General features: G+C 43.2%; 1 protein-coding gene across 1 annotated transcript in view; it reads right to left on the bottom strand.

The window, feature by feature from the left end:
* LOC117510917 (interleukin-1 beta-like) overlaps positions 1–10,622 on the bottom strand; it is a 34,053-nt gene extending 23,431 nt beyond the window's left edge. The window contains exon 1 of the mRNA XM_034170817.1: positions 10,556–10,622. Within this exon, the coding sequence (XP_034026708.1) occupies positions 10,556–10,596 (41 nt within the window). The 5' untranslated portion in view covers positions 10,597–10,622. The remainder of the gene's footprint in view (positions 1–10,555) is intronic.
* Positions 10,623–14,841: the final 4,219 nt, after the last annotated feature.

The following is a 14,841-nucleotide window of genomic DNA, read 5'->3' as shown; positions in this document are numbered from 1 at the left end:
GTTATTTAATGCTGGGTTCAGTCAGACGCTGGATCGGTTCTCACCAGTGTCCCTACACATAACACTGTGGGTGGAAACAGAGAAGGTTGATGACCAAAAACAACATGGAAAGGACAGTAACCAGTGGAAGCAGACAGTAAGTGATTGTGTGCAAGCTCAGTCCGTGGGAGTTGAGATAACCATGAGGCGAGGTGTTGTGAGGCGAGAATGCGGAGTCCTTTTCCTAATTCCTGATTGAATCTTTCAGATTGTGAAAGCATAACTTCAGCTGTTTCTTTAGACGAGGGCAGTTTAGGCAAATTAATGAAATGAGCCATTTTCGACAACCTATCTACCACAGTCAATACCACCTTGTTGCCCCTAGAGGGCGGAATACCGGTTACAAAATCTACCGTTATGTGCAGGCTAGTCTCACTTTTTTTTTTTCATCCTCCTGTCACAAAATAATTCAAATTTTCATGATGTTTTTTTTAAACTCACTATTACTAAACCTACTCCTACCCCCTACCCTAACCTTAACCATAACCTAACCCTACTCCTTCCCCTAACCCTAACCATAACCACCCTGACTCCCCCCCCCCCCCCCCCTCCCACTGCACTTTTAATTACGTGCAGCCATCGCAAAAAGAATTACACTCAACAAAAATATAAATGCAACACTTTTGGTTTTGCTCCCATTTTGTATGAGATGAACTCAAAGATCTAAAACTTTTTCCACATACACAATATCACCATTTCCCTCAAATATTGTTCACAAACCAGTCTAAATCTGTGATAGTGAGCACTTCTCCTTTGCTGAGATAATCCATCCCACCTCACAGGTGTGCCATACCAAGATGCTGATTAGACACCATGATTAGTGCACAGGTGTGCCTTAGACTGCCCACAATAAAAGGCCACTCTGAAAGGTGCAGTTTTTTTATTGGGGGGGGATACCAGTCAGTATCTGTGTGACCACCATTTGCCTCATGCAGTGCAACACATCTCCTTCGCATAGAGTTGATCAGGTTGTCAATTGTGGCCTGTGGAATGTTGGTCCACTCCTCTTCAATGGCTGTGCGAAGTTGCTGGATATTGGCAGGAACTGGTACACGCTGTCGGATACGCCAGTCCAGAGCATCCCAAACATGCTCAATGGGTGACATGTCCGGTGAGTATGCCGGCCATGAAAGAACTGGGACATTTTCAGCTTCCAAGAATTGTGTACAGATCCTTGCAACATGGGGCCGTGCATTATCCTGCTGCAACATGAGGTGATGTTCTTGGATGTATGGCACAACAATGGGCCTCAGGATCTCGTCACGGTATCTCTGTGCATTCAAAATGCCATCAATAAAATGCACCTGTGTTCTTCGTCCATAACAGATGCCTGCCCATACCATAACCCCACCGCCACCATGGGCCACTCGATCCACAACATTGACATCAGAAAACCGCTCACCCACACGACGCCACACACGCTGTCTGCCATCTGCCCTGAACAGTGTGAACCGGGATTCATCCGTGAAGAGAACACCTCTCCAACGTGCCAAACGCCAGTGAATGTGAGCATTTGCCCACTCAAGTCAGTTACGACGACGAACTGGAGTCAGGTCGAGACCCCAATGAGGACGACGAGCATGCAGATGAGCTTCCCTGAGATGGTTTCTGACAGTTTGTGCAGAAATTCTTTGGTTATGCAAACCAATTGTTTCAGCAGCTGTCCGAGTGGCTGGTCTCAGACGATCTTGGAGGTGAACATGCTGGATGTGGAGATCCTGGGCTGGTGTGGTTACACGTGGTCTGCGGTTGTGAGGCTGGTTGGATGTACTGCCAAATTCTCTGAGACGCCTTTGGAGACAGCTTATGGTAGAGAAATGAACATTCAATACACGAGCAACAGCTCTGGTTGACATTCCTGCTGTCAGCATGCCAATTGCACACTCCCTCAAATCTTGCAACATCTGTGGCATTGTGCTGTGTGATAAAACTGCACTTTTCAGAGTGGCCTTTTATTGTGGGCAGTCTAAAGCACACCTGTGCACTAATCATGGTGTCTAATCAGCATCTTGATATGGCACACCTGTGAGGTGGGAAGGATTATCTCAGCAAAGGAGAAGTGCTCACTATCACAGATTTAGACTGGTTTGTGAACAATATTTGAGGGAAATGGTGATATTGTGTATGTGGAAAAAGTTTTAGATCTTTGAGTTCATCTCATACAAAATGGGAGCAAAACCAAAAGTGTTGCGTTTATATTTTTGTTGAGTGTAGAATGAATTTGTGCTCTCATGACGAAAATTTAGCACTTTTCATGACAATGATGAACCAATAGATTAATGTATATTTCGTGCTGCTGAATCATGGCAATCCGTGAGACTGGGTTGGTATGTGAGACCAGGGATGAGAGGGTAAAGGCAATGGCTGTAAATGACTTGCAGGCAGACAATTAGATGACTTGTGAGTAGCACATATTTGACAAGCATTGAAATATTCCATAACATCTTTTGCCAAACGGGCTACCAGAATCTCTGCTGAATTACAAACATAGTCTTTTTAATACCTGGGTGGCATGAGAAGAGACTGTTGTGAGCCCGCCTGATCACATCCCCCCTGAGAGCTGCTGGAACAAAAAGTTTGTCACTGGGACAACCCGGGGGAACAGGAGCATCACCCGCAGCAGACTGGACTTTGGACTCAATTTCCAATGTTAATGCCAAGACAAAACGCTGGTAAAATGGTTCCCGGATCAGACGGGTGTCAACCAGATTGCCCTGATGGGATAACATGTCCGGTTTGCCATTTTTTGAGTCCGGCCGATAAGAGAGAATGAAATTGAAACGGCTAAAAACATTGCCCACCTAGCCTGATGAGAGCTGAGACACTTCACGGTACGCAGGTATTCCAGATTTTTATGATTGGTGAAAAGCAAAACGGCATCTGTGCCCCTCCACCAGTGGCGCCATTCCTCCAAGGCCACTTTCACTGCCAACAATTCTCGATCTCTGATGCTGTAGTTGCACCCAGCTACGGTCAACTTCTTGGAGAGATAGACGCTTGGATGCAACCTATTGTCAGTGGGATTATGTTGCAAGAGGACCGCACCCAAACCTACATCAGAAGCATCGACCTCAACCATGAACTGTCGAGCGGGGTCAGGCAGGAGCAACATGGGGGCCGCAGTGAAGAGTTTCTTTAAGACCCTAAAAGCCTCATAGCACTCCGGCGTCCAGACAAATGGCCAAAGGGACGATATGACTTCATAGAGTGGAGCGGCGACAATGCTGACGTTATGAATGAATTTACAGGAGAAGCTGGTGAAGCCCAAGAATTTTTGTACTTCCTTCCGCAAGGTTGCAACCACCCAGTCACACACAGCCACCACCTTATCTGGGTCCATCTTAATCTCCTTCTGCTTTGACAAAACTTAGTAATGAAACAGTAGTTTTATGAAATTCACATTTTTCAGCTTTGACAAACAGGCTATGGTGCAGCAAAGTCTGCAATACGGTGCGCACTCAACCGATGTGGGTTTGGGGATCAGGAGAAAAATAAGTATATCATCCAAGTATACCAAAATGAATGTATTTAAATATTCCCGCAACACATCATTAACTAAATTCTGGAAAACAGCAGGAGTGTTGGTGAGGCCAAAAGGCATGACTAAATGTTCGTAGTGACCAGACGGGTGTTAAAAGCGGTTTCCATTCATCTCCTTGCATTATTCAGTGGGGGCAATCTTGTGCCATGAAGGGCTGAGACACTGCAGGTTTTCCTTGCTACCAATCACCTCAGCAGGTGATTTCATTAATGATCAGGTGTCTCAGCAGGTGATTTTATTGACGATCAGGTGTTTATGTTCAGGGGAGAAGCTCATCAGCAACCCACCTGCTGAGGTGACTGGTTGCAAGGAAAACCTGCAGTGTCTCGGCCTTCGTTGCTCACCCTGTACCTAACTAGATGGTAAACACTACAAAGATTGAATTTTGGTGAAGATTATGGCCCCTTAATAATTTGAACGCCGTACAGATGAGTGGCAGAGGATAACGGTTCTTAACTGTAATGTCGCTAAGCCCACGATAATCAGTACCCTGGCGCAGCGTTTTATCTTTTTTCTCAATGAAAAAGAACCCGTCCCTGTGGGCAATGACGATGGTCTAATCAAACCTGCTGCCAAAGACTCCTGTATGTATTCGTACATGACGTTGCTTTCAGGTGCCGACAGAGAAAAAAAGCTTTCCTCGAAGTGGGCCTGCCCCAAGGAGAAGCTCAATAGTGCAATTGTATTCCCAATGAGGAGGCACAGATTTGGCTTTGCTTTTGCTGAATACTGGAGCCAAATCATGATAGCATGGCGGCACCCACGCGAGATCTTGTTTGGATTCTGGCTGAGAACGAGTGGGTTTTAACATGCAGGACTGTGTACAGACAGGCCCCCAAGAAACAATTTCACCTTTAGGCCAATTGAAATTAGGACTGTGTTGTTGTAGCCAGGGGTGCCACAGGATTATTGGGTGAGTCATATTATCAAATACATGAAAGCTGATTAATTCTGAGTGGTTCTCCGACACTATCATAGAAACTGTCTATGTCCTGTGAGCAATACAACCCAATTCATGGCCATCTGTAGCGCGCACCACCAGAGGGCACGCGAGCTTAAACAGTCTAAGGTGCAGGGACCTGGCAAGAGAGGACAATATCAAGTTAGCATCAGAAATGGAATCAACAAAAGCTGAAGCATTTTCAGAGGATAATTTAGCAGGAATTATATTTTGTGCTTAGGATGGGAGATTAGAGTTTTGACTCACCCGTAAGTTGGACTTTGGCTGCACAGTGGCACCCCTGGCATAACAATTGGTTATCGAATGACCACAGTAAAAAAAAAGTTTGGCTTCTCGGTGGTGATGTCTCTCGGCTGAAGACAGACGGGTGTGACCCAGTTGCATGGGTTCCTCCATGCTACGATGCGGTGATTCTGCTCCGACGTGGGTCGAGGAAGTCGAACAGATAGGAGGCGTGGCGGAGCCACCAGCTGGAACGGGTCTGAGCTGGCTGTGTCCATGGTTGGCCAGATTGTTCTATTAGGCTGGATGGTCAGGAATTGGACACAAATGCAAGGCTCAAAGAAACAGCTCTGGTTGTAAAAGGCTTTACTCGGGTGGATAGCAGAGGTCGGTACACAAGTAGGCAGAACAGGAAAAGCAGCAGTACAAAAAACATCAGGCTTAAGGCATGGACGTTGCAACAGGCTGGAGGTTAGGAACACACAAGGAGTCTAGCAGGACTATGGAACGTAGGTACAGAGCTGGAATGAAGGCACAAGGGACGACAAACTGGCAAGGAACTAACACACCCAGTGAGCTTATATAACCCCAGGTGATGAGCAGCAAATCAAGAACAGGTGTGCATGGACAGCATCAGAACAAGGGTGTTGCCAGAGAGAGGGAAACACCCAACACCAAGAACCAAGCAACAGACAAGAGAGATAGAGACAGACAGACCCAAACAGAAAAACCCAGCAAGCGAATCAACATACAGAAATCAAAGAATCAGAAAAATAACAAACAGACCAGAAAATAAAAAAAACTGATAACTAGACAAACTCAAACCCTGACACAAGAGTGTCAATACACGTGTAAAAATACACATGTGTAAAAATACATACATGTGTAAAAATACACAAGTGTGTCAATACACAAGTGTGTAAAAATACATACGTGTGTAAACACAGTGTGTAAACATTTATGATTTCATCATATGAAATCATAAATTTTCTTATTTTTCATTTCTTCCCCTTTTCACATTTTAAACTGGGTCATGAGAGTTTTGTGGTTCATTTGACGTAGGAAAAGAAATTCCCTCATCCTGATTGGACTTGCCTGTTGTTTATAGTTGTGAAGCATGGTCTAAAAGTAGTATTGCATCACTTCCCTATGAAGTCAAGCAGTGAGTCTCGATTATGCAACAATATTCAGATGGTGGCTTACAGCATGAAGGCACGATACCATCCTGACTAATGATGTGGTAACTATGTGACACTATATATGGATCCAGAACTCTGAGGAGTGTTTACCTGCCTTTCTAGCTATCTCCCCCAAAATTTTAAAACAGTTTAGGACATTCTGAAGGCAAAAGGGGGCTCAGCCCAGTACCAAATAGAACTGTGTACCTCATAAAGGCCAGTGGATGTGTACAAATTAATTAGAGGACTACCTAGACAGTCTTGTGGATAGTTTAAACTCAGTGCTCAAAACTACACTTGACATGATTGTGCCACCTATATTAAAACCACGCCTGCACAAAACACACTCATCTTGGTTCAATTACTTGCATGACGTCAAGCATTAAGGCTAGAGGTCCAGACGAAAATGGCGTAGTCAAAATTAGAAGTATTCCACCTTACGTGGTGTGATGCTATCTCAGACTATAAGCATGCACTACTGGCTACAAAGCGGACCTATTACTCTGATTTGATCAACAAAAACAAGCATAACTCAAAGTTTTTTTTCGACACATTGGCAACACTTATAACATGGACAACACCTGTAGTTCACTCTCCTTTTACAGCACAAGATTTCTTGGATTACTTCGGGAAGAAAATAGAAGACATTAGGTTAACTACACACTGCTATTGAGGTGGGTGCCATTACTGAGGTATATATAGATTTACAGAATTTGACAGTATCTCACCAGGCATGCTGACAAACCTCATAACGTCTGCAAAAAGCACAACCTGTTTATTTGATCCTATACCAACAAAACTGTTTAAGGACCTGTGGCCCACTCTTGGGCTGACTGTTCTGGAAATTATTAATCTCTCATTAACTTCTGGATCTGTTCCTAAATGTTTCAAATCGGCAGTGATTAAACCAATACTTAAGAAATCTAACCTTGACCCTGGTGTATTGAAAAACTATAGGCTGATATCAAATCTATCATTTTGCTCTAAAATTCTGGAAAAGTGCTTCACGGCAGCTTGTGGACTATCTTACTGAGAATAATTTTCGAGCCACTGCAGTCTGCTTTTAGAAAATACCATTCTACAGAGACGCTCTCACTAAAGTGGTGAATGATCTTCTGCTTGCAATGGATTCAGACACCACTACAGTTCTCGTGCTGCTAGATCTCAGTGCTGCATCAGTGCAAAGCAAAAAAGGCATCTGTGTCCCTCCACCAGTGGCGCCACTCCTCCAAGGCCACTTCACTGCCAACAATTCTCGATCTCTGATGCTGTAGTTGCACCCAGCTACGGTCAACTTCTGGAGAGATAGACGCTTGGATGCAACCTATTGTCAGTGGGATTATGTTGCAAGAGGACCGCACCCATCTACATCAGAAGATCGACCTCAACCATGAACTGTCGAGCGGGGTCAGGCAGGAGCAACATGGGGGCCGCAGTGAAGCGTTTCTTTAAGACCCTAAAAGCCTCATAGCACTCCGGCATCCAGACAAATGGCCAAAGGGACGATGTGACTTCATACAGGAGCGGCGACGATGCTGACGTTATGAATGAATTTACAGGAGAAGTTGGTGAAGCCCAAGAATTTTTGTACTTCCTTCCGCAAGGTTGCAACCACCAGTCACACACAGCAACCACCTTATCTGGGTCCATCTTAATCTCTCTTCTGCTTTGACAAAACTAGTAATGAAACAGTAGTTTTATGAAATTCACATTTTTCAGCTTTGACAAACAGGCTATGGTGCAGCAAAGTCTGCAATATGGTGCACACTCAACCGATGTGGGTTTGGGGATCAGGAGAGAAAATTAGTATATCATCCAAGTACCAAAATTAATTTATTTAAGTATTCCCGCAACACATCATTACTAAATTCTGGAAAAAGCGGGAGTGTGGTGAGGCCAAAAGGCATGACTAAATGTTCGTAGTGACCAGACGGGTGTTAAAAGCGGTTTCCATTCATCTCCTTGCTTTATTCAGTGGGGGCAATCTTGTGCCATGAAGGGCCGAGACACTGCAGTTTTCCTTGCTACCAATCACCTCAGCAGGTGATTTCATTAATGATCAGGGTCTCAGCAGGTGATTTTATTGACGATCAGGTGTTATGTTCAGGGGAGAAGCTCATCAGCAACCCACCTGCTGAGGTGACTGGTTGCAGGAAAACCTGCAGTGTCTCGGCCTTCGTTGCTCACCCCTGTACTAACTAGATGGTAAACACTACAAAGATTGAATTTTGGTGAAGATTATGGCCCCTTAATAATTTGAACGCCGTACAGATGAGTGGCAGAGGATAACGGTTCTTAAACTGTAATGTCGCTAAGCCCACGATAATCAGTACCTGGCGCAGCGTTTTATCTTTTTTTCTCAATGAAAAAAGAACCCCGTCCCTGTGGGCAATGACGATGGTCTAATCAAACTGCTGCCAAAGACTCCTGTATGTATTCGTACATGGCGTTGCTTCAGGTGCCGACAGAGAAAAAAAAGCTTTCCTCGAAGTGGGCCTGCCCCAAGGAGAAGCTCAATAGTGCAATTGTATTCCCAATGAGGAGGCACAGATTGGCTTTGCTTTTGCTGAATACTGGAGCCAAATCATGATAGCATGGCGGCACCCACGCGAGATCTTGTTTGGATTCTGGCTGAGAACGAGTGGGTTTAACATGCAGGACTGTGTACAGACAGGCCCCAAGAAACAATTTCACCTTTAGGCCAATTGAAATTAGGACTGTGTTGTTGTAGCAGGGGTGCCACAGGATTATTGGGTGAGTCATATTATCAAATACATGAAAGCTGATTAATTCTGAGTGGTTCTCCGACACTATCATAGAAAACTGTCTATGTCCTGTGAGCAATACAACCCAATTCATGGCCATCTGTAGCGCGCACCACCAGAGGGCACGCGAGCTTAAACAGTCTAAGGTGCAGGGACTGGCAAGAGAGGACAATATCAAGTTAGCATCAGAAATGGAATCAACAAAAGCTGAAGCATTTTCAGAGGATAATTTAGCAGGAATTATATTTTGTGCTTAGGATGGGAGAATAGAGTTTGACTCACCCGTAAGTTGGACTTTGGCTGCACAGTGGCACCCTGGCATAACAATGGTTATCGAATGACCACAGTAAAAAAAAGTTTGGCTTCTCGGTGGTGATGTCTCTCGGCTGAAGACAGACGGTTGTGACCCAGTTGCATGGGTTCTCCATGCTACGATGCGGTGATTCTGCTCCGACGTGGGTCGAGGAAGTCGAACAGATAGGAGGCGTGGCGGAGCCACCAGCTGGAACGGGTCTGAGCTGGCTGTGTCCATGGTTGGCCAGATTGTTCTATTAGGCTGGATGGTCAGGAATTGGACACAAATGCAAGGCTCAAAGAAACAGCTCTGGTTGTAAAAGGCTTACTCGGGTGGATAGCAGAGGTCGGTACAAAGTAGGCAGAACAGGAAAAGCAGCAGTACAAAAAACATCAGGCTTAAGGCATGGACGTTGCAACAGGCTGGAGGTTAGGAACACACAAGGAGTCTAGCAGGACTATGGAACGTAGGTACAGAGCTGGAATGAAGGCACAAGGGACGACAAACTGGCAAGGAACTAACAACACCCAGTGAGCTTATATAACCCCAGGTGATGAGCAGCAAATCAAGAAACAGGTGTGCATGGACAGCATCAGAACAAGGGTGTTGCCAGAGAGAGGGAAACACCCAACACCAAGAACCAAGCAACAGACAAGAGAGATAGAGACAGACAGACCCAAACAGAAAAACCCAGCAAGCGAATCAACATACAGAAATCAAAGAATCAGAAAAATAACAAACAGACCAGAGAAAATAAAAACTGATAACTAGACAACTCAAACCCTGACACAAGAGTGTCAATACACGTGTAAAAATACACACATGTGTAAAAATACATACATGTGTAAAAATACACAAGTGTGTCAATACACAAGTGTGTAAACATATATCACAAAAATATAAATGCAACACTTTTGGTTTTGCTCCCATTTTGTATGAGATGAACTCAAAGATCTAAAACTTTTTCCACATACACAATATCACCATTCCCTCAAATATTGTTCACAAACCGGTCTAAATCTGTGATAGTGAGCACTTCTCCTTTGCTGAGAATCCATCCCACCTCACAGGTGTGCCATACCAAGATGCTGATTAGACACCATGATTAGTGCACAGGTGGCCTTAGACTGCCACAATAAAAGGCCACTCTGAAAGGTGCAATTTTGTTTTATTGGGGGGGGATACCAGTCAGTATCTGGTGTGACCACCATTTGCCTCATGCAGTGCAACACATCTCCTTTGCATCATCCGTGAAGAGAACACCTCTCCAACGTGCCAAACGCCAGCGAATGTGAGCATTTGCCCACTCAAGTCGGTTACGACGACGAACTGGAGTCAGGTCGAGACCCCGATGAGGACGACGAGCATGCAGATGAGCTTCCCTGAGACGGTTTCTGGCAGTTTGTGCAGAAATTCTTTGGTTATGCAAACCGATTGTTTCAGCAGCTGTCCCAGTGGCTGGTCTCAGACGTCTTGGAGGTGAACATGCTGGATGTGGTCTCCACGGCGATGATCAGACTGGCCACTTGCTTCATTGTCAGTGGATGATGGGAAATTTGCAAACCCAGTCCTTGAGGCATTTTAAGGCTCTGCATGTCAACAGTGTTGGATTTGACTTCAAAGTCCTTGTTTTCTAAATAAGGTCGGCAGAAAAGAATATGTTCTACTTCTGATGCATTCTGTTAAAAAATCTAGAAGACCTGAATAGCGCTGTGTCAAATTTAAATTTATCTCTTATTTATATGACTCTACTACTTATTTGACTCCACTCATTCTTTTGCATCACTCTAAAAAATGTTGCTCATCATTTAAGGTTAAAAGCACCAAATATTTTATTAAAAGAAGCTTACAAGATACTTTTCATGTCAAATACTGAATAAAGACCCATTCTATATAAGCCTCCCAGCTGAATTAGAGAGTGTGTAAGGAGAGTCACTTTACCTGGTGAACTTGCTGTGAAGTCTTGTTCGCAGTGAGTGTGTTTGATTCCGGTGTCTGCAGTTCTTTGTTTTTATAGTCTTTCACTGGAGGAATTTTGCACCACACACAGGAAGTGGGGGCGTGTCCCTTTCTATGTCTGATGGTGAAATGCTGTACTTCTACACAAAGTGTAATTATGAAATCCACAATGAGCTACACTTATCAGTGCAGCACAGACTGTTACTGTGAAATTTACTGTATGTTATATACTATTACATATTTGACAGCACAGTATATCTGCTGTTGTTTTCAATTTATTCCGGTTCATTCCCAAATATAATAACAATAATTAATACTCAGTATAATCATAGAGGTATTTATAGCAGCCGTACTCTTTACTGAGCTGCTGAAAATGAACAACACTATAATACTGTTAATACTATAATAGGAATACTGCAATGATGCATCATATAATTAAAATAATAGCTAGTTGGATTAGGATGTGTGTGTGTGGTGTGTGTGTGTGTGTGTGTGTGGTGTGTGTGTGTGGTGTGTGTGTGTGTGTGTGTTGTGTGTGTGTGTTGTGTGTGTGTTTGTGCTTTAAATACTATACAGCCATGTATTTTAGCTAATAATTAATTTTTAAATTTTAATTTCTTACTTTCTTAATCTTTTGTGTTGTCCTCGGTATCGAACAGTCTGACAATATTTTAACTAACACAAGGTCTCCAGAGGGCATAGTTTTATCATCTTTTTACATTTGCTCGATTGGTGGATATCAGAAATCTCAGATTGTTCTTGTTTAGTTATATTACTTAAAAGTTTTACTATGCTTTTTAAAAATTGAAGTGTCTTGAACAAAATTTCATGATAACCTTGGACTGACTCAACTTGCCCCCCCCCCCCCCCCAAAAAAAAAAAAATAGAGATCCCAAGTGTGGAAAAATACACAAATGTGTAAAATGTTTTATTTCATCATATGAAATACTAAATTTTCTTAGTTTTCATTTCTTCTACTTTTCACATTTTAAACAGAGTTTTTGTGGTTCATTTTGTCGTAGGAAATTCCGTTTTCCTGCTCAGACTTGCCTGTTTATCAACCCCTGGCAAAAATTATGATGAAATCATTTTTCAAGATGATAATGCATCTTGCCATAGAGCAAAAACTGCAAAAACATTCCTTGCAAAAGACACATAGGGTCAATGTCATGGCATAGGGTCAATGTCAATGAGCAGATCTGATTTGATGCAGGTGTTAATTGGGGGGATGAAAATTTACAGGGTGATTCCATAATTTATTCCTCAGAATTGAGTGATTCCATATTTTTTTCCTCTGCTTGGTCTAAAAAAGTAACCGTTACTGACTGCCACAATCTTTTTTTCTTGATTTCTTATAGTGTTTCTTAAAGCCAGAAAGTTGCCATTTGAAATGACTTTAGTTTTGTGTCATGTCTGTGATCTGCTTTTTTTCTACAAAATTAAACAACTGAATGAACATCCTCTGAGGCCGGTGATTCCATAATTTTTGCCAGGGGTTGTAGTTGTGAAGCTTGGTCTAAAAGTAGTGTTGCATCACTTCCTTATGAAGTCAAGCAGTGAGTCTCGATTTATGCAGCGATATTCAGATGGTGGTGTCTGGATTTGGCTAAACAAAGTGAAGGCACAGCACAGTCCTGACTAATGATGTGGCAACTGTGTGACACTATACTCGTATATGGATCCAGAACTCTGAGGAGGAGTGTTTCACCCACAATTCTATCTATCCCAAAAAGAATTAAAACCCTTTAAGCCATTCTGAAGGCAAAAGGGGGTTCACCCCAGTACCAACAAGGAACTGTTGTGTACCTCATATAGCGGCCAGTGGGAGTGTACAAATTAACTAGACAACTACCTACTAACTACCTACCTACTAGTACCATACTGTTTGTGTTTATTACTGATTGATAGTGAGTCACAGCAGGCTGATAAATAATATATACTTTTTAAATATTCCAGCCGCAATTCGTTGCTCCTTTTTCTATTGTCAAAGCTCAAGGGGGGACACAAAACAGCACAACATTATGGTATTTCTTCAGTTACCGGACACTAATTAATCAGTTTTAGCCTCATCAGATTGCACTCTACCATTTTTCATGACAAGGTGAAGAGTCAAAGACTGTCACATTAAATAAGCAGCTGTTTGATGCCACTCATGGCACCTTTTTTTTTTTTTTTTGATGAGGACAATGCACATTAATGAACACTGTACATTTTCATGACATTGTGCAAATATGCCAGATTTAGCTAAAAGCTACTTTCCATCTATAGTCCTCAGACACACAACAACAAAACACAATTGCAATAAATATAAAATTAAATTATATACAATACATCTCACCTGTGTTGACAGGTTTGATTGTTTCTGAGCCATCTGTTAAGCTCATTTTTAAAAGCACTCGGGATGGAACTGTCTCATATAGTTGTTGGAAGGCTGTTCCAGTTTGTATAACCCTTCACAGAAATGGTGTTTTGTCCAGTGGCAGTTCATCTAAAGGGTACCTCACAGTCCCCTCTAGAAGCAGACCTAGTCCTGAGGTTACTATCTGTATGTCTAATAAATCCCTCCAGACGAGGAGGGGCTAGGGCCCTGGGGTGGGCAATCATGTGCCATGAAGAGCCGAGACACTGCAGGGTTTTCCTTACTATCAATCACCTCAGCAGGTGATTTCATTGATAATCAGGTGTTTATGTTCAGGGGAGAAGCTCATCAGCAACCCACCTGCTGAGGTGATTGGTTGCAAGGAAAACCTGCACTGTCTCGGCCCTCGCTGCCCACCTGGGCTAGGCCATGGATGGTTTTATAAATGAGACAAGCACGCTTAAAAATTATAAAATTGTTAAAACTTAAAAGATGGTATTTCTCTATAATTTCACAGTAATGAGTGGAATATGCCTTTTTAGTCAGGTTCCTTATGTATTTTCGCTGGATTTTTTTGGAGAGTTGGAAAACTATATATTTTTGAAAAGTAGATTGTATAAGCAATCAGAAAACCAATGTTTCCATTTGCACAGGTGTCTGCATGGCGGCCATCTTGGATTTTTCAAAATGGCGTCCGAAAAACCTAAATTTTGTGATTTCTCAGCTTCTGAATAAGCTAGGACTTTGATTTCAACACCTAAATCTACATTTTCAGGGGCAAGGAATCCAATGGCACCAAAATAAATTGGCTAGGTCTTACCAAAATGGATTTTAATACAGAATTTTTCTTTTATTGATTGTTTTACAGACATGCGCATATGGTTTCAGTGTAATGGAATGTTAACTTGAATTCTTGTATGTCTTTTGACAGTCTTTACGCCTCATCGTCGTCACTTTCATACGTGATGTCTTGAGAGTCCTCGTCATTCTGGCAGTGGCTGCCACACTGACAGAGATCTGTACAGGCTAAGTTCTTTGTTCTGCAAGAGCACCTAGCAGAGGAACAGTCTGATTTGCACTGACATCTCACCATCTTGACAATGGCTTTCGGAGCTGGAAGGACCTCTGTGGTGGTAGGTTTTAGCTGACCATCTGAGTCTTTGAAGTACCCATTTTCCAGGGGATCCAACTGTGGATCCTGCTGAGCGATGGCTGCCTGTCCCCACACCCGTGTTTGGATATGGGCTCTCAGGATGTGCTGTTTCAGAGCTCCGATTGTTGGAGGGAGTTTTGTCACCTCTCGTCTGCCATGTGCTTGCAGAAGAGATGCCAGACGTAGGTCAGATGATTGTCTTGATGCTGATGCCCTTGGGTGTGTAGGCTGCACATACAAAAGGGTTAGCCAGTGTTGAAAGCATTCCCTCTGTCACTTCTGCTTCATCCAGAAGCATCTGCAGAGCACTGATGACATCCTCATCAGCTTCGAGGTACACCTGGAACCATGTTGCCTTGCCTATGCGAG

Source organism: Thalassophryne amazonica, chromosome 5, assembly GCF_902500255.1.
Source record: "Thalassophryne amazonica chromosome 5, fThaAma1.1, whole genome shotgun sequence".
NCBI classification, from domain to species: domain Eukaryota; kingdom Metazoa; phylum Chordata; class Actinopteri; order Batrachoidiformes; family Batrachoididae; genus Thalassophryne; species Thalassophryne amazonica.
Note: the sequence above shows the minus strand (reverse complement) of the source record. Positions and strands in the feature narration are given on the sequence as shown.